Here is a 24210-nt window from a genome sequence, read left to right as displayed (position 1 = left end):
AAAAAATTATAAGTCATCCAGGCCTTTATGTATTTAAGACAATCCAGAAGTTTGTCGACCTGATTAGTTTCATCTGGCTTTATAGATAAATACAGCTGGGTATCATCAGCGTAGCAATGGAAATTGATGCGGCGTTTTCTTATAATATTGCCTAAAGGAAGTATATATAGAGTGAAAAGTATCGGTCCCAGTACAGAACCTTGTGGTACTCCATGTCTCACTTTTGTATGCATGGAAGATTTGTTATTAACGTTAACAAACTGAAATCTATCAGATAAGTAGGACTTAAACCATTCTAGTGCTGTTCCTTTAATCCCAATGTGTTCTAGTCTCTGTAACAGAATTTTGTGATCGATGGTATCAAATGCAGCACTAAGATCTAAAAGGACGAGAATAGAAACATATCCACTGTCTGAGGCCATGAGAAGGTCGTTGGTAACCTTCAGTAGTGCTGTTTCTGTACTATGATGTTTTCTAAAACCTGACTGAAAGTCTTCAAGCAGACTATTCCTGTGTAAATAGTCACATAACTGGTTAGCAACAGTTTTTTCAAGGATTTTAGAGATAAAGGGGAGGTTTGATATGGGTCTATAGTTAGCTAAGATATCTGGGTCCAGAGTTGTTTTTTTGAGCAGAGGTTTAACTACTGCCACCTTAAAGGCCTTTGGTACATAGCCTGTCAATATAGATAAATTGATCTGATCTAATATGGAATTATTAATTAAAGGTAATACATCCTTAAATAGCCTTGATGGAATAGGATCTAAAAGACAGGTTGATGACTTGGATGAAGTGACAAGTGAAGTCAGCTCAGCCAGATCTATAGGGGAGAAGCATTCTAAATAAAAATTAGGCGATACTATTGGTTCAGAACCTACAGTACTGGACCATGTGCCATTAGTGGGAAGAAGCTGGTAAATTTTTTCTCTGATGGTAATAATCTTATTAGTAAAGAAACTCATGAAATCGAAAGAAACTCATGAAATTTAATGCTGCGTTACATTATACCTCGGAACCTGTTTGGAAATCGGACCCCGGAAGTCGGGTGGTGACTTTTTTCCGACCTCCAGTGTCGCAGTGGAACCGGAACGCAGCACAACACAACGTAGCGAACATGGCGATTTACACGGAGGTCGGGTCAACAATATATTACATTTCTGTGAATACGTTTCATATGGCACTATTCTGGCCTTACACTCTCTTCTTTAACCTCCTGTGAGCCAGACCATTCACTTGTGTCCTCTATCGTGGACATTTTGTTCACATGCATCTCCTCTTACCCTTTTGAGCTACTATATCAATCCCTGTTGTATCTTAAAGAGGAACTTCCTGGACTTTCCAGTGATGTCTCTTGTGATAGGCTTGGATGCTGAGAACTTCCTCTTTCCTTTCATCCAAAATGGATGACATAGCAGTTCACACATTTTTGGAAAAGAGGAGATGTAAGTCAAATATTGTTTATCTATTGTTTTTTTACTATGATAATCATATGTTCTTGTTCATTAACATGTTAGGAATGATATATTTAGTTCTGAAGGCAGTTAAATTATTTTGGTTTTGAAAAAATAGCCCTTTTACAAACGTCAATTGTAGTGGACACCAGGACCATCTTAATATACTTAATGTAAATGTGCCAGAACTGAAGCAGAGAGGATTCTTATCAGATAGTTGAAGGAGATTCAGATTGGGAGCTGTCAGATGATGATGCTCAAGCAATCAGATTTCTATGAGATTTAATTATTCATGTTATTTACGAGAAAATGCTTCCAGGATTACCACTGCTAAAAATTATACAAAGAAAGAAATGAAGAAGAACTAAACTAGATTGGTTTACATTTGACAAATAACCAAAAGTTCTCAACACTCAAAAGGACTCAAGCGTCCCATCAAACGAGATGGACACACTGACAATTTTTTCAGTTTTAGTAGAAAAGATAACACCCTTGTCATCAACTAACAAGGGAAACAATGCAATTTAGATTCTCCAAGCACAATGTATTTTTGGTTTAATATCACTCTACAGCCATAATATGTTCATTTTTTTTTTACTTCTAAGTTTGGCTTCGTTTCACACTAAAATGGTCCCTTGTCCACTACAGTAGACATTCTGCAAAATTAAAACCAAAAATGATTTCATAAAATCTAAATTGTAAGCTGTTTCTTAAACCCTAAATAGATAGGAAATACCAAAAAAAAAGAGAAATTGGAAGACACATTTTTTTCCTTGGTTCCCAGGAGGATATACAGCAATGTTTCTATCATACATCATTTGATTGAACAAGAGCCATAGCCACCCACTATGTTTGTGTTAGATTAGAATAGGATTATAGGATTATATATGATGGACCGGTTAGCTGCATGATATTCATATAACAGTTCTAGTGAGGTAAACAAGCCTTTAGGAAATCAATCTTCACTTAGAAGTTTAGGGGAAAAGATGGCTTAACGTGTTGTTGAAAGTGCCTGCAGAATTGTCCGTTAGATCCCGTTTTTGCAAAAGCCCCTGCAAAACTGCTGGTAGACCCCGTCCTGAAGTTGGCCTGACTTTATGGGTTCCACTTTGGTCCGAATTTAAAATTATGTGTTGTGCCACCTCAAGTTATGTATTGAGGCCAATGTTACACAAGAAACTTGATGAAGTTAGTTGAAACAAGTACTTTGTCAAATTCATAAAATCTTTACATATTTTTTGGTCAGTTTATTCAAAAATCCTATTTAGGTGAGCAATTTCAAGTTCATATTTTTACAGTGATGGACTGCAGTGCAATATTTACTTTGCCTCTAATATTCCTTCTCAACAAAACTGATGTACCAACATAATATATGCAGAGATTAAACACAGTCACTAATTCTTATTATCGGATCATAATTGAAAATCATGGAATGTTGGCCCACCCATGTGCAAATGAAAAAAATAAAAGCACAAAACAAAACCATACGGCTATTTCATTTAATTGAATGTGATAAGCATACCTGACCAGTTGCTCAGGCTACATCTTCTGCACATATACTGTATCACGTATTGTAGCATTACACCTCTGGATGTGAACCAGATCTGTCGTCCCCGATCTGTGCAGGCGCTCCGTCCTCTGACGGGCCAGCCCTCCTCTGTTCCGCCCCCAGTCCCACAGCGCTCCTGCAGCATCCATCACTGAGAGAGAGACAGAGAGAGAGAGAGAGAGAGAGGCGACAGAAACGGAGGAGGGTGGGGGGTGGATGTGGAAGTGGGGGGGGGCACCAAGCTGCTGCTGCTCCACAGTGCGAAGCGCCTTGGCCCGGGTTACACAAAGGCACCAACAGCCTTCTCTTCATTATACAAAGGGGGACATGATCCGCCGGATGTCCCGGCTCGGCCGCCGAAGTGATGCCGCCTGCGGGACCGTGTGGGCAGTGGAAATGAATTGACCTTCGCCAAAGGACAGCTCCGTTCGGTTGTGCTGGCGGCTGGAGGGAGCATGAAGTTTGCGGTTGCGGTGTTGTGGTTCTCCCTGGCTCTCGGGAGGGCTACTACGCAAGGTAAGAACGGTGAGACGCGTGTCCACAGCGTTCAGCGCAGCGCTGCCTGGCAGAGAGAGAGAGAGAGACAGAGAGAGAGAGACCGATAGAGAGAGTCTTTAAGAAGCATTCGCATTGTTCGATTCGCCTGTGATTGCACTTTTAATCGTGGGCAGCGAGGCAGCAGGACAAACGCGATGGGGGTCAGGCATTGGAGAGGCGCACAGTGATGATCTGTTAAGGAATTGGAGCGCAGCGCTGCGTAAACGCGCGCCGGGGGAGAGATGCGGGACATTTGGTTTTATCACACAAAAGAATTCCCCTCACGCGATAAAGCAGTGCAGTGATTCGGGTATGTCTCGTGGGTTTTCATGATGGAAAGTGAGGAGTGAAATGTCTCACCGTTGAGCCACAGAACAGCAGACAGACACTGCTGTAGCTGCATCGGTCTCATCTTGAGATGGAGTGGCTCTTGGCAGCACATGCTGTGAACCTGGCTCCTTGCTGTAGTCGCCTCCTTGACCTGAGCGAGTTGAGAGACAGCTGCTGGTGGGATGACAATTTAATGACAATGACAAATCCACCTTTAAATGACCAATTAGCAGCTCTCTCGTTGTCAGTCCACACCTGAATTATGCGAGGAAGCTCTTTTTTTTTTTAAACCGACAAAAAAAAATCGTACAACAAAGGAGTTTTGATTAATGGTGCCTTTTGGAAGCTGACTGAAATGAGATTATATGCTCGGATAAATAAAAAAATAAATAATGAAAAAAAATCACTTGCCACTAGTGCCACACAGAAATATGACCCCATCACTTAGGATAATCCTCAGACTGCACCATGTGCTCACCTTTGCTCCCTGTGTGAACCCACCACTGTGTGGGCATGTGTGTTCTCCCGCTGCACACTTTCCTCAAAGCTATTAGTTTTAACATAACACCGGTATCAATTTGTACATGATAAAAAAAAGTATCATATCGCAATATCAATGATATAGCTACGCAATGACACATTTCCGTTCCATTGCGCGCATGGCCTCAACAACGACACAAGCCCGAGGATGTCTGAGAACGAGAGCAGCGCGTCAGCAAATGAAGCCACGTGTCTGCAAGGTTGTGACTACTTGCTAGGAGTTTTTTTTTTCCATTTATCAGTCAGGACCTGTCTGTCTACGTCAAGCATCAACGGCGCCTGTGTTTTAACACGAGCTAGTGCTTAGCATGCATGGCTAACGTCCGAGAGTGTAGCCGCGATGAACAGTCAAAAGTCTGGCTGCACGACGACAGGGCAAAGTGCAGTTAATGCAGAGCGTTTATTAGCTACAAGACGGGTCACACCTCGAATCTGGACAAACATTTAAGGCAGCACAACATTGATTTGGAGAAATGCTCAGTGTTTGATGTCTTCTGGTCTCTGAGTGCGAGTGTGTGTGTGTGTGTGTGTGTGTGTCAGCCTGATCATCTCCCCCCGCTGGTGCAAGAAAATCCTACAGACACTGGTAATCATCGTCTGTTAGGGCATCTGTTATTTAAGTTTTGAGAGCATTTGTATTTCATTTTCATGAGCAGTGAGTGTTTGCATTTTGACTGAAGGTTGGATTGCTGGTGTTTGTTTACATTTGTACTTGAGGTCAATTTTATTAGGTGATAACATTGTGCAGTAGCTAGCTCGTTGGAAAAGATCATTTTGTTTGCGCTAATAAATGCTGCTGCCTGCGAGCTGCAATCAACGTTGGCCCCGGGTCTGGAAAGTGAAGCCAATGCCGAAGTGCCTGAAACCTGTATTCTCTCAAATGACCAGCAGAGGGAGACACCCTGGTTGCAAAAAGCAGTCAGTTTCTATGGAAGATAAAATGTTATCTGTTACTTGATTTATGACGTCAGTAAACATTTTACCCAGGGGTTTATCGTATCAATCTTTAGTTTCAAGTCTTCTTCAATATAAAATTATTTTTATTTTGTAAAGTATGGTCCCATTTAGTGTAAAATAGACAAAGGGGTTCGGTATGCATTGGGGCGTGGATACCGTGTGATTTGCCGGATAGTATGATTAGGTCGCAGGTGTAGGTGGGCGAGCAGTGTCCTCAAGCTCTCAGTCAGGCCCACTCCCCACTCCTCCAAATATGGTTACTTTTGGTTTCAAAAAACCAAGATGGCGCTGGCCAAAATGCTAAATGCAAGGCCCGACCCGTCCTGTTGCACTGTGGGTAAACAACAATAAAGCTAAAGATCACATTGTAGTGCTTGCTCCCTGCTCTCTTTATTTGTTTGTCTCTTTTTTCTTGCCTCTGAGATGTTTCCCTGGGGGAGCAACTCATTAGAAATCAGAGAAGTACTTAATTGATCTTTGGTCATTTGCATTAGTTTGTAAAGGTAAAAAAACAAACCAATGCTCACCTCTTAGTTTCCCTACCCCTCTCAGTGGTACATCCCGCTGTGGTTCCACAGTGAACAGATGGCTGCAGTGTCTGTGTGATCATACCACGGTGTCGCCCATGGGGCATTTCAGATTGAAGAAGAGGTTGGGTGTTTGTTTGAATGCAGGGTCACCCCTGTGTCTCTATCAATCATCAGCACACTGTAATTGACCTCCGTCACATTCACATGCGCGCACGCGTAGTGTACGCACATGCTGTGTGCATTGTCTTCTCATGTCCTCTGAATAGAAAACACACACGTATGCACACTGTCACACACTAATGCATCATAATGTCCTCACGGGGAATCAACCCCATCCCCCCAGCCATCCGTCTCTACCTTCTAATCAATATCATCTCCCCTTCCCCTCTGCTCAATCAGCAATACACGCATCCACACGCACACACACACATACACAGAAAGAGAGAGAGAGAGAGACTCTCGGCCGTGTTTGACTCCGTCTTTGGCTCCTGTGTTTTTGTTGATGAGGATCTAGAGACAGAGCTGCTTCCTGTAGAGATGGTTGATAGGATTCAGCTCAAGCTCCGGTTCATTCCTTAACAAACTGAGTGCTGCGCTGGGGATCTGATGCAATGGGAGGTAATCTGCTTTTACTTTCAAATTTGATTCCAAACAGGAGGCAAAATAAGGGTTCATTTGTGCCCAAGGACACACACGCACACACACACCCTATAGCACTTGGAGTCTTCTTTTTCCTCACATACCCACGAGTGCAAAAAAGCACACATGCATTTTTACATGAACATCGCACATTCTCATCAGAAATTTAAATTTATTTGCCATGTATGAACATTTTTGGACAGTCTTACCTTGATCACAGAGCACTTCATTAGCCCCTACTAGCATAATGCACCCGAATCTCCCACTAAACTGTATCTAATGGTAATATAGGCACCAGAAAGAACATGTGAAATAAAAAAATATATATATTTCTGGTTGAGCTGCACCAAATTTAAAGGTTCAGTGTTGTAGAATATGAGATTTCCATGTCTGTTTTTAAATAAAGCGGGTATAGGTGCTAGTTAAAAGTGGTGAAAGTATCAAAGTGCTCCAGAAACTGAGCCTTAAAATGAGCTGTCAGGACTTTTGTTACTTTGTGATGTCACAGCTACTCAATCCCTGCCCTCAAACATGCCCCCCCGCAACACAGTGGTGCCCCCAGACATTTTTTTCACATGGGTGGCCAGAAGGGGCGACTGAAAATCTCAGGGTGGCACACCAAAACCAAAAGCCGTAACTGAATTTCAGGAACTCTATTATCACGCTGTAGTATATAGACTAGTGGAAAACTATGTCAATATGAGTGTTAAGGAGTCGCATATTGCTATACTTTGGTTTCTTATGTTACACTTAATGTTACAAATTGATCTGATGTGCATCGACAGATACCGGTACAATTAACATTTTGAGTTCCACAACAATCCTTGTTTGAATGTGTTATGTATTTGTATTCATGTGTTAAGAAATGCATTGCTCTTTAAATAAGGCTAGTTGCTCCTTTTCCTTAAAAAGACAGATATACAGCTTTAATTTGAAGGAGTACATTGATTCTAGGAACAACACATTTACTGGGAACAAGTCTACTCAAGTTTTAAAACACAGAGGCCTCAAATATTTTTTAAATACAGTTTTGTTGTACTGTACTCTTGCTGTCATTTTGTAAACAAATCTATTTAACATATGAACGTATGGTTTCTTTGATTGCCCTTCCTTGTGTGTGTCTCTGTTTGTTCATTTTTTGTATTATTATTTGTAACTTTCTTGTGATCCCTTGTGTTTTGATGATCTTGAGTTTGGTATTCCCTGTTTTATTTTGCATTCACTTCCTGTTCTCCTGTGTCTAATTTGGTCACTTTACCTTTTCTTGTTTTTCCCTTTGGTTGTCTGCACCTGTTCCTAATGTGTCTCCCCTTTGTTCAATTATCTTGGCCCAAGCCTCCTGAGCTTGAGGTTTTGAGTTTTGGAGAGTTGAATTGTGTTTATATTTTTTGTAAAAGACCAAGTCTGTTTTTGTTACCTTAGTTATTAAATACTCCTTTTCCCCATTTGGGTCCTGCTCCTTCAAATCCATGACACTTATACCTAACTATACTATATAAAGAACCCCTCCAGTCATGTTTTAAAGTATATAAAAATAATCTCACAAAAATAGCAGATAAAAAAGTTTCTAAAATCAACCACCAACAGAAAAAAGACATTTTTACTAAATCTAACTATTTTAAACAGAAACAACATTCAACCAAACAAGTGTCAATTTTCACATCAATGTAAGAAAACAAAGGTCGATCTCTTTTTGCAGGGTATAACACAGACCGAGAATTTAAACAAGACAAATCAAATATACATATAGCAAGGACTGTTATATATCTGTCTTCATCCCTCAGGTGTTTACATGCTTTTAGGCAGAGACATAATGTATCAACCAGCCGCTCTTTGGGCAGAACACCACAGTAGCAGCAAAGAGATGATCATTTCATGTAGCATACTGTACATGTTGGATGTGAATTAATGGCATTCTCAGAATAAAGCCGAAGAAACAAGTTGACATGGGGATTTGTTTTCTCTTTGCTATCTATTTGGCTGTCTGTTCTCATTCCCCTTGCCCTAGTTAACTTCTCCTTCAGTACCAACCTCCACCCTGCCCCCTCGCTCTGTCTCTCTCAGACACCTGAGGGACTAGCTCTGGGTCACTCCGTCTCACTGCTTCCCTTATCAGCTCTCTCCACACTTCTGCTCCGTCCCTCTCGTTTGAGAGGCTGCTGATTCGAACTTCTCGTTTCTGTTCGTCAGCCTCTGTCTCAACACTTTCCACTGGCAGAGGCAAGTGTCGCGCTGTTATGTGCACAAACGCCTTGAGCCATTGTTGGAGAAGCTAAAGTACAAATACCACATAATCCTATGAGCATCCAGCGAATGCGACTGTCATCTTCATCTCATTTACACACAATGAGTAACAGAGAGGAAGTACAATTCGGCAGGAGCTCTGGATGACCACAATGGCTGTCATCAGACTGAATCATGTGGAATACAAGTATGTGTCTAGATACTCCACTACACCACTGTGTTTTCACTGTATACACGTGCAGTAGCTTCAATGGAGAAATGAATGCTTACCAAACTGGATTACACATTTACACGTTTGACTCTGGGAAACATCACAGGATGTTTCCTGTAATTGTCGACCTAAGAGACCCGATATCTCCCAGCTGGCTTGCAGTTGAACAGTGGCTGGCGAAGTGAGAGCGCTGTTCCTTCGCTGCGCTGTCTCCTGCTCAGTGTGAGCGTCACTCTCTAGCTGACTATTATGTCTAGTGCCTGACTGCACAAAGAGCTCCGCGCTGAGCTCTTCTCCCCTGGAAGTTCGTTCTGTCTGAGGTGATCATGTCAACGTGATCATTTTTGTCAGCCTTGGGAGCTTAGATGCATTCGCCTGGCCATGACCAGCTGTCAGGCCGGGGTTGACAGTGTGTGTGTGTGTGTGTGTGTGTGTGTGTGTGTGAGTGTGTGTGTGTGTGTGTGTGTGTGTCTTAGTTAATGTTTCCTTCCACTGCCTTATGAGACTCAGGAGAGGTGAATTACTTTGTTCACACTCCGCTGTGTGTCTAAACGTTCAAAAAACATGTACAACTGAAAAGAAGTAGACATTTATTTGCACATCTGTCGGTGCATCTGTGCACGTGAATAGCACAGAAAGTTGCGCAGAACAATCATGTTCTAGTGTGATGTCTCGACAACTTTGAATTGAATTGAATGAATTGTAGCCACTTTTTTGATCCCTGATATCAGCAGGTCAATACTCTAGTTTTTGTCAAAATACCTGCAAAACTAATGACTCTCCTATCAGCTTTATAGTAAAAAAATATATCTGCTTACATCTGCAACAATTACCTGATCAATCATTTAGTTGATCATAGGAACATAAATCTGTGTTATTTATAACATTTTATGGTTCCAGTCATATGTGACATTTTTGGCCTGTTGACCGAAATAAACAAGACATTTGGTGTTACCACCTTAATTTCCAGCATGGCTGTAGACCTTTAGCCTTTTCCCATTTATGAAACACTTAAAAAAATGTATCTGTTATCAATAAAGTTGCCAACGCCAAATCATTTTTCATTAATTAATAAAATTGAATAATGTCAGCACTACTTTATTATGATATCCATCGCTAGAATTTTTTTTTTTTTTATCATTTTCTGACTTCTGTGCTCATCCCATCAGATCCAGAGGACATGGTGTCACTGGCTGAGTTGGAGGATTCCTTGTTGCGGAACCTTTTCAGGGGTTACCAGAAGTGGGTACGGCCTGTACAGCACGCCAACGACACCATCACTGTACGCTTCGGACTCAAGATCTCACAGCTGGTTGATGTGGTAAGGACACAAAACACACAGAAGGGTATAGAAATGTAAAGTTATGTCAATGTTTATTGAAATATAAGACACATGGTTAGAATGGCTCTTATAAGTTGTGGCGAGAATATAAAGCAAATCTTTTATGGATTATGCCAACCTTTTGTCATTTCTTTATAGCAAAGACAATTTTTTTTTGTTTTTAATTTTTTTATAATTAATGCAGAAGTCTTTAATTTCACATTGTAATTCATACTATCGGAGGAGCACAAAGGAAGATAAATCAGTCTTGCATTGAAAAATGACCTGCAACAAAGAACCATGATTTTTTTGTCAACTTAGAATGAGTAAAATATATATTTTTTAAATTAGGTGGACCCAACCTTCGTGTAAGTCCCCATGTTTGCTACGTAGTGTTGAATACGGTTTCACAAAATGGTGCAGAATACGTCGCATTCGCGTTGAAATTAAAAAGCGCTGCCCATAACCGGAAATGGAATTAGCGGTGCGCCACCATAAAGTGTCCCTGTCAGGTGCTCAGTTGGTTGGGGTTTGCAACTTTACCATGCCGCCAGAAAATTACAAAAAGGACACACTGGGGCTTAAAAAATGGAGGTCACCTGCTCCATCTACCATCTTCAGAAAATGTAGACCAACAAAACGGGAAAAAAAACCTAAGTATTTGGGTTTTAAAGTGACAGTAAGCGATTTTGTTTTTTGTTGTTATTGTGATTTTACTGCACTTACTGAGCTTGGAACCCACAGCCGTGGGTATGGGAAACTGACGCACTAACCACTAGGCCAAAACCCCTAAGGAGAAGCATCATTTTGTAGTCGGAGTGATGTTTACAAGCTGCACAGGCAATGTTGCCTGCAACATTTTTTTTTTTTCTTCGATTGACAGAGCCAGGGCTGAGCTGAAAACCCAGATTTTTTTTCAGCACACACAGAATCAATAGCTCGGGGACCTTGAGGAAATATTCACTGATTTTTAATCACGCACTGCCGCTAAGGTGGAATGGCCAAAACCTTTAATTATTTATTAATTTGTAGGCCTAAACATAGCGAGTAAATTAAAAGTAATTGTAAATTAGGGAATGTTAACCCCTGAAAAATAAACCCACTGAAGACATGACATCAGCGATAGCTCCCGCCCCGGCCTTACAATACATTATGTATTATATTAATATTAGATGGATGATGGGTATTTTAACTGACTCTCCAGGGATCACATCCTCAGCACCCTTGAGCAAAGTGGAACCAGATGCAGAGGCTTTTAATGCTTCCAGGAGACCAAACAAAGAAGGCTAGAGAGGGCGGCTAATAGGGAAGGTCGCTTTAGTACAGAGGACACGCACTAACGGCAAAAGTGTAACGCGATAAATGAGTGGGAGGGTGAGGAGCTGAGGGTCAAAGACAGGAAGAGATAGTTAAGAGACAAGAGAGGGCGACAGGTTAAAAGAGAGGTCCAAAGTGGTCCTTCGTAGCAGCAGGGGGAGTAATGAGGCCGTCAGCCTGAGAGAAACCAGATCACATGTATTATTTACACAAGGACACACACACGCACGCACACACACACACACACACGCACAAAGCTGCTCCACAGAGGGTGAGATTTTGACTACATCAGCATGTAATATTTGTATTCCTGCCATGAAAAAATTAGGTTTAGGAGAGTGCCATCTTGTGGTGCTGTAACCAAACTACTGTAATAGTTAAAATATTTTTTAAAAAACCACACATTTTGTCCAGAGACAGTGGGTCTGCAACCAGCCTTGCCTCGGCAGCTCTTGTACGCAAACAAACCGTTAAATCTATCCCATAGATTTTCCCTCTACGCTAGTTTGATTTTTTTTCATTTCTGCAACAGTCAGTTTACAAAATGGGAATGCAAAGCAAACGAAACAGCAGTATTAGTTTTCTCTCTCTCTCTCTCGCTCATCAAATGTTGTAGATACTATATATGCAGAAGGCACTGTACCCCCGAGCTGTTCCAGGCTACTTTGATAGTGACAAGCAAGAGAAACAATCATGCCAGTTTGGAAAAAAATGTCCTTTCTCACCAGGCTTAAGTGCTTTCTTTCTTCCTACTCAAATGTTGTGTTCAGCTTCTGGTTTGCTCTTCAATCTCCTCATTAAACTTCTTTTATCACTCACAGCAAAGCACCACAAAGATTTCTAAATAGTGAACAAAACTGTCTTCAATTCCCCCCCCCCCCCGCAGGATGAAAAGAACCAGCTGATGACTACAAATGTCTGGCTCTGGCAGGTAACGATGGACACTGTTCATTTTGTTCTCACATACCTGACATCTGAATTGTGAGGCGAAACATTTCACACAGTAGACTACGTGCTTTGTTATACAAGTCAAATATAACATAGAAGGATTTTTTTAAAAGTTTGAAATATTTCAATGAGAAGAAAGTGTATGACATTGGGCTCTAACTGAGGTTTGAAATGTTTCTATTTGATTTTTGTCAAATTCAATTTGGAGCTGTTCATTCATATTTGTGAATATACTTATCTTGTTTTATCAGTTTAATTAAGTTCTAGCTTATTCCTACCTTCTCTTTATGTTACTCTTTCCTCTTATGTGTTGTTTTGTATCGCTAATAAAAATGTATTAATTTACTCAATAGGCTGTTGACTCAAAGATGCACAAACTTGGCTGTTAACAAGGAAATAAACGCACTGGGGACAACTAGAGCATCCCAACAGTCGTTTCCATTTGCTGTCTGCAGTTAGCAGTGTTGCTGTCCATGGTGCTGGACTTAAGACTCAGTAATATGATCTTACTAAAATGCATCTGCATACTCTTTGTTTTTTTCAAGGAGTGGGTGGATGTGAAGCTGACGTGGGACCCAGATGACTATGGAGGTATCACGTCCATCAGGGTGCCTTCAGAGACGATATGGCTGCCTGACATCGTCCTGTATGAGAAGTGAGTTATGCAGCACTCAGATGCACATTTGTAAATGTAATCCGTTACCCTGCCACTTTCTCGTCCTCTGTGGTTTTTTTTACATCTTTCCTCGCCTTCTCTTTTCCCTTCTTCTCACAGTGCGGACGGTCGCTTCGAGGGCTCTCTGATGACCAAAGCCATTGTGCGCTGGGATGGCACCATAACGTGGACTCCACCTGCCAGCTACAAGTCCTCCTGCACCATGGATGTCACGTTCTTCCCCTTTGACCGACAGAACTGTTCCATGAAGTTCGGCTCCTGGACGTACGACGGAAACATGGTGGACCTGGTGCTGGTGGATCACTATGTGGACCGTAAAGACTTCTTTGATAACGGCGAGTGGGAGATCCTCAATGCCACGGGAGGGAAGGGGAGCCGGAGGGACGGGGTGTACTGGTACCCATTTATCACCTACTCCTTCATCCTCAAGAGGTTGCCCTTGTTCTACACCCTCTTCCTCATCATCCCATGCCTCGGCCTGTCCTTTTTGACTGTGCTGGTGTTCTATTTGCCATCAGACGAAGGAGAGAAACTGTCACTTTCCACATCTGTGCTGGTGTCACTCACTGTGTTCCTCCTTGTCATAGAAGAAATCATCCCTTCATCCTCAAAGGTGGGTAGCCTCTCACCTAGTTCTGGTGAGAGCTATGCTCATTCCAAAGTTTCCACTGTGCAGCGCCCAGCGTTTCCCTGTGTTTAGTTATCCTAATTGTAATCTTAATTACAATGTGTCATATTAACACAGATCACAGCCACGGTCCTATCAATTACCTTTAGCTGACGCTCAATGTTGACCCAATTCACAAGCTATTGACTTCAGCCTGGTGCAGATCTCTGCGGAGAAGCCGAGCTGGAAAAAAGAACACAACAGCCACCAAAGACTTATTCAGATTCCTTACTTAGGTTAAAGCAGGCGACAATGTGAATGTGAACAAGTAGTAAAGATCCTGCATTCACAATATTAGTCGAGTACAAAACTAAAGTAAATCTTCTCATTACACACTATGTTTCAGAGTGTGACAGCACTGGAAACACCTGAGTAGGTAAACAGGGCCTCTGATCTATGTCGATGTTCAATATTCTGCAATTGTTCTTATTTGAGTAGAGTAAATTAAAATAAAATTAAAATGATTTAAATAGAAATAATGATTATCAACTTCATTTGTATTGCTTCTTTCAACAAAAAAGGGAACCATCAAATAATTTTAAAAGAAAACGTAAATAAAAAATGAATTCTTAAATTGTCTGTCACTGAACGTAAATCCATGATGGCCTATCAGGAGCCCGGAATAAAGTTATTTGTAGTCCAAGGTGGGCTGACAACAATGAAGCTACAAGCTACACTAGAAGACATGGCATCAGACAGGGAGTTCCAGAGTTGAGGGGCTTGACAGCAGAAGGCAGGTGATCTCAGCCTTCTTTCTCTCAGGGTCTAAAGAACAACCGCAAGGGCCCTGTCCATCTATCTGGGGCTGTGCTCTTGTTCATTTGGCTGAGGCAAAAGAAGTGGTCAGTAAAATCGAAAAATCAACTTTAGAAATGACTGCTAACCAGTGATGAGAAAAAAGAACAGGAATTTTATAATCTGGTCTCTGAGCAGCCGCGTTTTGACCCAGTTGAAGGTGTGACACTGATTGTAGAGAAATACAATCATCACGATGCAATGATTTAAAAGGACGTATGATCTTCTGAAGATCAGCACGAGAAAGGAAAGACACGGTCTAAGAGATGCTCTTCTGATGGATGTTAAATGCAGCCATTTTTTCATTTAGATTTATTTCGACATATTAAAACAACACTTTCATCTCAGCACTTTTCCAGGTACGCAATGATACTTTATGTAGTTTACATGTGTCAAATAAAATCATGTTCTTTTATCTGTCCCAGGTAATCCCACTGATTGGAGAATACCTGCTCTTTATCATGATCTTTGTCACCTTCTCCATCATCGTTACCGTCTTTGTCATTAACGTCCACCACCGCTCCTCCACGACCTACCACCCCATGGCTCCCTGGGTCAAGAGCCTCTTCCTCCAGAGACTGCCCAGACTGTTGTGTATGAGGGGTCACACTGACAGGTACTCTAGATTATAAAGGATCGTCTTTATTCAGTATCGCCTCCGCACGTAACCCCTCCCCCTCCAAAGAAAACCCCAAACACATATTTAGAATAATTTTAACAGTTACTTTTTCACATTATTTGCAGATACCATTATCCTGATATGGAGATGCGCAGCCCAGAGCTGAAGCCCCGCAGAGGTGCAGGAAGAAGGGGGGTTCCTGGCCACAGTGGCAGCCAGCAGAGAGGCCCCCTGGGGGGGAAGGAGGATGACAACCAGGCCTGGCTGGCCATGCTGGAGAAAGCCACAACTTCAGTCCGCTACATCAGCCGGCACATCAAAAAGGAGCACTTCATACGTGAGGTGTGGGAGAGGGCCGACGTGATGGGAGGAGTAGGATGAATGTGTTGTGCTGCATGTTGTGTCACATTCTCTTTTATACTGTTACATTTATTTGGTTACTAAAATTTCACTTCTGATGTATGTCTCATTTTCTCTCTACAGTCATAGCTTTGCAAGATCACAGAGTAGTTGTTGTGTTCAATTCAATTCAATGTTATTTGTATAAGCCAAATCATAACATGCATTATCTCAAGGCATTTTACATAGAGCGGGCGAGACCTCACAATATTACAACAGTTCCCACAATGAGCAGCACTTGGGAGACTGTGGAGGAGAAAAAACTCCCTTTTAACAGGAAGAGATCTCTAGCAGAACCGGACTGCAAGATATTTTCACTGTGAAACCATGTGAACCCCACCTTCCTCTGTCTGTCTTGCTCTCCCTCTCAGGTAGTACAAGACTGGAAGTTCGTGGCTCAGGTGTTGGATAGGATTTTCCTCTGGGCCTTCCTCACGGTGTCGATACTAGGAACTGTTCTCATCTTCACCCCAGCTCTGCAGATGTACTTCAGCACACCTTAATGAACACACACACACACGAATACTCTCCAAAAAAACACCATTCCTGTTTGCCAGTTTGTCTTTTTAATTATGACTTATTGATGAAGCTCAGTAAAACATTCATACTGTTCATTTTTATTGTAGGAACAAGCTCGAGCTACAAACCTTTACCTCCCTACAGTATGGTCTGCAGCCTGTGATGACTACTGGAGACTGTAATGTTCTACATGCAACTGGTCATTTATTTTAGGTTGCATGCACAGGAGTGAAAGCAATAAGCAGGTTATAGAAGCGTGTTTAATTTGAATTTGAATAACTCTGTTTGTGTAACTGTAACATTGTCATTATACATGCGACAACATGCACAATAATCACTCCATGAATAACGAGTTGTTTTGTGTTTCACATGCACCTTGTTGTCCAGCCAGCTGTAACTCTACTGCATGTGCTGTCATGATGATCTCAATAAAAAAGAAATCTGATGTACAAAATCAGATTTCAGTCTGCTTTTCATACTATCTCAGTGCTTACAACCAGACAAAGTGAGTCACGACCCCGGGGACCCTAACAAATTATGTTACAGTGTTAACTGTAAAACTGTTTGCACTACAAAAGTAAAAAAAAATTCTGCCATGCAGCCACTTGCCCTGGGTTTTCATGTAAAATAAGACAGACATTTACACTCTTGACACTCAATGCCTGCTAATTAAGTGAAATTATGATATTTCAGCACTATCCCATGCATAACCATTACTGCTGTTCTCTAATGCAGCCATTAAGAAAAAAAGGAAGTATATCAATACATTATCTTCTTCCAGGGAATCCTGGTCAAGATGGCAGCAAATGAAAAAGCCTTAACCTACACTTTATTTAAATATTTGAAACCAATAGCGTTTTAAGGGAACAGCTTTTCTATATCCAGTTTGCTTTGACATAATTTACAAATCTTTGAAATAAAACCAGTACTTTTTACAGGGCTTGACTCATTTTGTAGTCATACAAATAATCAAATCATCTACCTAACTTTTCAGTGCATGTTTTTATTTTATGTTTGGTGCATATCCAAACAAAACAAGTGAGTGTCTTATGTAGGAAAAATACCAATACAAATAAAATATATTTTAAAATTACAGCACCAGGATTAAAGAACAATTGTGAAATTTTTGCCAGAGCACGAGACGGTGAGCTCTGAGAATTCCCTTTCATTTTCATAAAAGGTGGTATATTATACAATTAACCTTTTTTGTTTTTGTGCACATAAACGTGTATCTGTGGAGCCTGACGGCTTGTGAAAAACCTGTGAAAAAATACCACCCTGTCGTTTTTTGTGAGCTGGCTAAACCAGACAGCCTGGCTCTGAACAACTGGTTCAGATTTCTCTCCCACTGTTATGTCACAGTTGGACTCTTTTGGGGTAACCCTGCTGCAATCTGAGACTCTCCACTTCTCTGGGTAAGGGCGGTGACATTTCCTACACATTTTGAATCGGTTGACCAATCACAACAGACTGGGCCAGTGGGCCAATCAGAGCAGACTGTGATTTCTCGTGAGGAGGGGCTAAATTAAATCCAGGGGTTTTAGACAGAGGGTGAAAAGAGGAGCTGCAGGAATAGGCAGTATGACAACATGCCTTCTCTGAACATTAGAGCATGTAAACCTTTTCACTGGGTGACCCAGATTAAAAGTGTTAACCTGAATATGAGCACAATATGTCACCTTTAACATAGTGATAGAGGGGGTATGTGCTATCCGAGCACCCTTCTAGGTTTATATAGAGTTCTGAGGTCAACAGGCAGGTGAGCAGGGGTGAGGCAGGTTGAGACAAGCTGGTGTTGTGGAGGAGGGCTCTGAGGCAGACTCCAGGGCTCCACAGGTTCACAGAAGGATCGATCCTGGACAGAAAACCTGAATAACAAGAGCAATTAAAGTGTTAGGGTCTACCCGTTCCCTGTGTAATCTCTGTGTTGTTTGTGTTTGTCTGTGTGTGTCTTCCTCGGCTGGGCATGTCTGACCTACTTCCTCTTCCCGCCACTTCACCTACTCACGTGCTCATCATGACGATTGCCACTACTCACCTGCGCCTGGTTAAATATCCAGTCCTCCTCTCCAGTTCGTTCCATAACTTCAAATGATCACCTCCAGTCTCTCCGCCTGCCACGTCCAGCCGCTCTGGTCTCCCCTCCTTAGGATCCCTCTGTTCCATGTTCCCCTGGATTCCCCACTCCATCCGACCACTGGATTTCCCCCCTGGATCCCACTAGTCAACTGGCATTGGCTTTCTTGGCTTCAGGGGTATGTAGATGGTGGCTACCATCTGCTGATGACTGTTGTCCCAGCTAGCGAAACAACCACAGACACTAGGTTGCTCAGGAAGGACCTGTACACCCTGATGGCCACAGAGCTCCTCAATGACGTCACCAGCAACTTTAAACAGTTGCTCCATGACCTCCCGGTGAAAGTCAAGTGTCGTCCCACCATCCGGAAACAAAGTACTGTGGACACCTCAAAGTTCCACATATTGCGGAGGGATAGCACCTTCATCTTCTCTGTGGTGGACAAGGCTGTGGAGAAATCTAACGCCTGTCCTTTCATGAAGGTTGTTATTTTTCTCAATCAATTGGACAGAAAGACATAGAACCACTGGACATCACAGACATATTGATCCGTCTGATATGCGATCTGTGTCTGTCCACTTTGCCTGCAACATTGTTGCCAATCCGCGATGTATTGTGCTATTTGGTGGACACCCTGGCACAGCAGTATCGTGACAGTGAAGGAGTGGCACGATACAATGCAACATGGAAGGCTTTCCAATGCGAACTGGCACCGGAAGAGATCCTCTATGGGTGCCCTCTGTCACTGCTGGATTATCAGCTGAGTGTGTCCCTAGGAACAAGTACGGTCAGTGACAAGAACTTGACCAAATAGAGGCAACAGATGAGTATTTGAGCGCCTGTTTCCTCTCTGCCAAACTCTCGACGCAGCCGAATCAGTGACTGGGGCTGCCATTGTCAGAGTACTTCTAGGGGACCTCTACAAGCAGAACTCAAACGTACCCCTCTCCGCTCTGACATCGACAACCCCACCTGGGAAGCTGACAGGTGCCTGGCCTCTGGAGACCCTTTGCAAGGACCTTTCAGTCAAAGACTGTTTCCCAAGGCCAAACACCTTTGCCAGGGCTCGCGTGTTGGTGAGGAAAGTTGGAAAAGCCGTGAAGGAGTGTCTCCTGCAAGGCTTTGTTGAGGCACAGATCAACTTCTTCCCCGCTTTTAAATTCAGGGACGTCAGGGGCAGCAAGAGAGTGTGGTTGAACAATAAAGCTAATGTGCAAATCCACCGTAGCGACACTGAACCATTTCCACTTTCGGTAGTGGCTCAGATGACCCTGCAAGTATGTTTGGAGATAGAGAGACGTTCGCTTACTTACTCTAGGAACCTGGAGAAGTACAAAGAACATGGCATGGCATGGATGGAGAAGGTCATTGCTCGCCTTCCACCAAGGTTCAAAACCCTGCTAAACAGTCGCTTGACTGTTCTTACATTCGTCACCTGTGTTGGCTTGGTAATGAACTCCTGCACGACATGAGTAAAATACTCAGCCAGAGTGACCTGCAAAAAATGCAAATTCTGTCAAAGTTTATCCTGCCCAAGATCTACAACATCGTTATCTGGAAACTCCATGAGGACATCCCATGTCCTGCGATGCAACCAACTCACCCTCTTCTCAGAATCACACAAAAAGAACAGGATGAACCACAGTAGCTTCTTATGCCTGAGGAGGATGTGCAAGAAGTCGTACTGCAGGACGACTTGAGGCCCATGGAGAGATCACAGGCGATGTACCTGCCTGCAAATACCTGCCTGCAAATACCTCTAAGCAGTGGACAACTCAGGAGGCATCCTTCATCTCCACAGACAGGAGCATGCCTGTCAAAGTGGCATACAGACATTTTTTTCTTTTTGCTTCCGACACCCATGCAAACTGTCTGGCATCAAAACGCATGTCCAGGCTCAGCTTAAGAGCAGTGCCTGATGAGCTGATTACTACCACGCATCCCCACTTCACCTGCAACTATACAAGCACTCAGAAAAAACAAAAAGGTTAACAGAGGTCATAGCGTGAGCCGCAACACTTACTACTGCGCACGCACACTCACGTCTCGTGTCAGGGCAGTGTTAGGTGTGCTGCCTGTGTGCCCTGAGGATTTTTTTCCTCTCGCTGGTAGCACCACACATGATGCTCTGGCGAATGTATCGTTAGCTGTAATTATTTGATGCAATATAGTGTAACAACTGCCAGCTTCTTTGAGGGAAAACTTCATCTTAAATGAAACAAACGAGGAAAGCAATGACACAGATAAGAGAAGGGAAGGAAACTGTTCGATGGGGCACTTACACTATAAAAAATTAATACTTTCATTCAAGGATTGACAAGTACAAGCAATGAAGTCAAATAAACAAACACAAAAGGACCCAGCATTGCCACACAAATCACACGGTCACAAATTTTTAAAAAAACTAAAAAACATTTAGGCACAAAAATCCAACACAGCCTTAATGTCAGTTATGTTGGAAAATTCCTCATTTGCCAAGATTCTTCAGACTTGGTGTCAGAATGTTTTCATCTGGGTTCAAAAACGTGGCATCGTTTTTTTGGGGGCTCATGCCCAAACAGGTATTAGAGAGTAAAAAATATTTCCAACACCAATATATCGGCCAGAAAATATATGTACAGTCAAGCCCGAAATTATTCATACCCCTGGCAAATTTTGACTTAAAGTTACTTTTATTCAACCAGCAAGTTTTTTCTTGATTGGAAATGACACAGGCGTCTCCCAGAAGAGAATAAGACGATGTACAAGAGGCATCATTGTGGAAAAAAATATTTCTCAGCTTTTATTCACATTTGAACAAAAAGTGGCATGTCCAAAATTATTCATACCCTTCTCAATAATTGCCTTGAGATGTTGCCACCAGCAGAGCCCAGATTCACCAGGATGGCCTTGGTGGTGATCCTTGGATTCTTTTTCACCTCTCTCCCTATTCTCCTGGCCAGCACAGGTGTCACTTTTGGTTTCTGACCACGTCCTCTGAGATTTTCCACAGTGCGGATTGCTTGTATTTTGTAATAATACTTTGCACTGTAGCCACTGGAACTTGAAAACATTTAGATATGGCCTTATAGCCCTTTCCTGACGTGAGCAGCCACAATGCACAGCCGCAGGTCCTCAGTGAGCTCCTTTGTCTTAGCCATGACTGTCCACAAACCAACTGCAGAAAGCTGCTGTTTTTCACCTGTTGAGTTGATTCAAACAGCTATTCCCAATGAATCAGGGTAATTAGGATGCTTTAGAACAGCTTGGACTATTTGGAATGGTATAGAACTTTGGATTTCCCCATAGACTGTAATAGTTTGCAAAGGGTATGAATAATTTTGGACATGCCACATTTTGTTCAAATGTGAATAAAAGCTGAGAAATATTTTTTTCCACAATGATGCCTCTTGTACATCGTCTTATTCTCTTCTGGGAGACGCCTGTGTCATTTCCAATCAAGAAAAAACTTGCTGGTTGAATAAAAGTAACTTTAAGTCAAAATTTGCCAGGGGTATGAATAATTTCGGGCTTGACTGTATGTTTCTAACAAAGACATTTTTCAATTAATTCCTAAGATATCGTTATCAAGCCCTTGTGACAAATAAATGTAATTGGTATTAATGCACACCTACAATCTTCATTCAAACCTTAAATAATGCACATTCTCCATACATTGAGCTTCATTCAACTATTAAATCCCATTTATATTAATTAGACACACACTTTTCTGACTTTCCAACCTCTTCATGCTCCTTCAGCTTCTTCATCCAAATTCAACCCAGCAATCCAGTTCAGCACCAGCATTTCTGCAGCCAGCATTCACACTGCCATTTCTTCAGAAATTGTCCTTTCTAGTTAAAGCTTGACGTTTTACTGTTTAACCATGAACTTCTTAATTGGAATTAAGAAAATAAAGCTTTTTTTTCCAAAGTGAAAAATGTAAACATAACATCTTTTCTTCATCGTCTATTCTGTAAAATAAAACTTTTCATATCGGCAAACATGGCAAGATATTACTCAGATGCACACTGTGGCAAAATAAGGCCATCATTTTTTTGTTTAAAAATGAAGCAGAGAGAGTTTGATGAATTTCCATCACTGAACACTTTGATATGATGAGTTGTTTTTTGTTACTGCACCTTTGCACTGCATGAGACATGAATCAATATAAATGTATTCCTGAGTGAAACGGCAGGAAGAAAAATGTTTGACAGCTCGCCTCCTAAATATACCACGACAGATGTGTGGTGGTTAATGAGGCTCTTGGTCTGTAACACTAACTATAATCAGAGTATAGTGGCAAACTTGGTTGGGTTGGGTTTTTTCTGTAATCCCATTTTGATGTTGTTTTCACCACAAGGAGAGAGCGAAGCAGTGTGTCACACTCACATTCCTCCCTGCTCAGAGAATCCGACTCGACTTTCACTACTACGTCATCATGCGATGGCAGATATTGTTGACGTGCGTCTGCTGTGGACAGAAATGGAAGGTTGGAAATGGGTCTGTAGTTGGTGAGGATTTCTGGGTCTAGGGTAGGTTTTTTGAGGAGGGGTCTGATGACAGCAGTTTTGAGATCAGATGGAACATATCCAGCTTGGAGGGAGTGGTTGATGATTTGGGTGATTAGGGGACTTAGACGTTGTATTTTACCAGGGCTGTAGGAAAAGGGTCCAGGGTACAGGTGGAGGGTTTCATCCTGCGGATGATGTCCTCAAATTTCTCACTGAGAGATCTTGGGGAAGCAGCAGAGAGGCTGAAAAAACTCAGGAAGTGGGTCGGCAGTAGGGACTGACAGAGCAGGAGAGCTGGAGAGAAGAGAGCGGATGGTGTCGACTTTTTTCCTGAAGAAGATGATGAAGTTATTGCACTGCTCTTCTGTGGTATATGTGTGTGAGAGAGTTTAAAGCTTGAGGAGATGATTTATAGTAGAAAAAAGCTGCTTGGAGTTTCCAGGACTTGTATTTATGATGTTTGAGTAGAACTGTGACCGTGCTTTTCTAAATGACTTTGAGTAGGCATTTTGGTGTTCTTCATAGGCCAATCTGTGCACAGTAAGTCCGATTTTTGCAACACGCCGCTCGAGTAAACGCCCAGCTGCTTTCTTGTTCCGTAGATCCTTAGACTGTTTGTGTTTTCATAGGGGCATAGAGACATAGAGGTCCAGGATACTGCTGGATCCACTGACTCATTTGCTGATGTGAATTTCGCGGAGGGTATTTGCTGGAGGTCCAAAGTCATGTTATCCAGGTTGATGTTTTTTAGGTTTCTGAAATTAATTTGGCATTTTGGCTTTGTGTGGTGAGATAAGCTCAACGCCAATGAAACGGCTTTGTGATCCGACGCTCCGAGATCGTACACCAGCAGATTTTTGGTGGGGGCAGTGTCAGTAATGACCAGGTTGACCGTGTGCCCTCTGTTGTGTGTGGGGATGTCGACATGCTGTTTGAGGTTGAGACAGTCCAATAATTGTAGGAGTTCAGCTGCAGGGTGACAGGAGGGGGTGTCGACGTGAATGTTTAAATCTCTGAGTATGATCATATTTGAAGATGTGGTACAGAGTGAGGTGAGAAGTTCACTTATCTCTGGGTTTGATCTGGGTGGCTGATAAATGAGAAGAATTGTCACTGGGGAGGGGGGTTTGCATTTGAAAGCAAGGCATTCAAAGGAGGACAGTTCAGGCAGAGACAGAGGGGTGAGTATCAAGTCACAGCGGTGTATTACTGCTAAGCCACCACCGCGACCAGTGCGGCAGGCTTTATCCAAATAATGATACGCAGAAGGACAAGCTTCATTTGGTGCAAAATATTTGTGTAGACCAACAAACACAAAACTAATACTTGCTTTGAAATAACCCGGTTGTCCTTTGAAGAGTTCAGGCAGGTGCAGAATGGTTGCTTCTGAC

General features: G+C 42.3%; 1 protein-coding gene across 1 annotated transcript; it reads left to right on the top strand.

Annotated features, from left to right (window-relative positions):
* Positions 1-3224: 3224 nt before the first annotated feature.
* On the top strand, positions 3225-16723 carry chrnb3a (cholinergic receptor nicotinic beta 3 subunit a). The gene is made up of 8 exons (XM_035638418.2): positions 3225-3516; positions 10158-10309; positions 12513-12557; positions 13120-13229; positions 13350-13863; positions 15138-15328; positions 15457-15673; positions 16102-16723. Exons 1-8 carry the CDS (start codon positions 3456-3458, stop codon positions 16231-16233), a joined length of 1422 nt encoding a protein of 473 aa, XP_035494311.1. The 5' UTR covers positions 3225-3455; the 3' UTR covers positions 16234-16723.
* Positions 16724-24210: the final 7487 nt, after the last annotated feature.

Source organism: Scophthalmus maximus, chromosome 8 (assembly GCF_022379125.1).
Source record: "Scophthalmus maximus strain ysfricsl-2021 chromosome 8, ASM2237912v1, whole genome shotgun sequence".
Taxonomy (NCBI): domain Eukaryota; kingdom Metazoa; phylum Chordata; class Actinopteri; order Pleuronectiformes; family Scophthalmidae; genus Scophthalmus; species Scophthalmus maximus.
The sequence above is the reverse complement of the archived record's forward strand: the minus strand, read 5'-3'. Positions and strand labels throughout refer to the sequence as shown.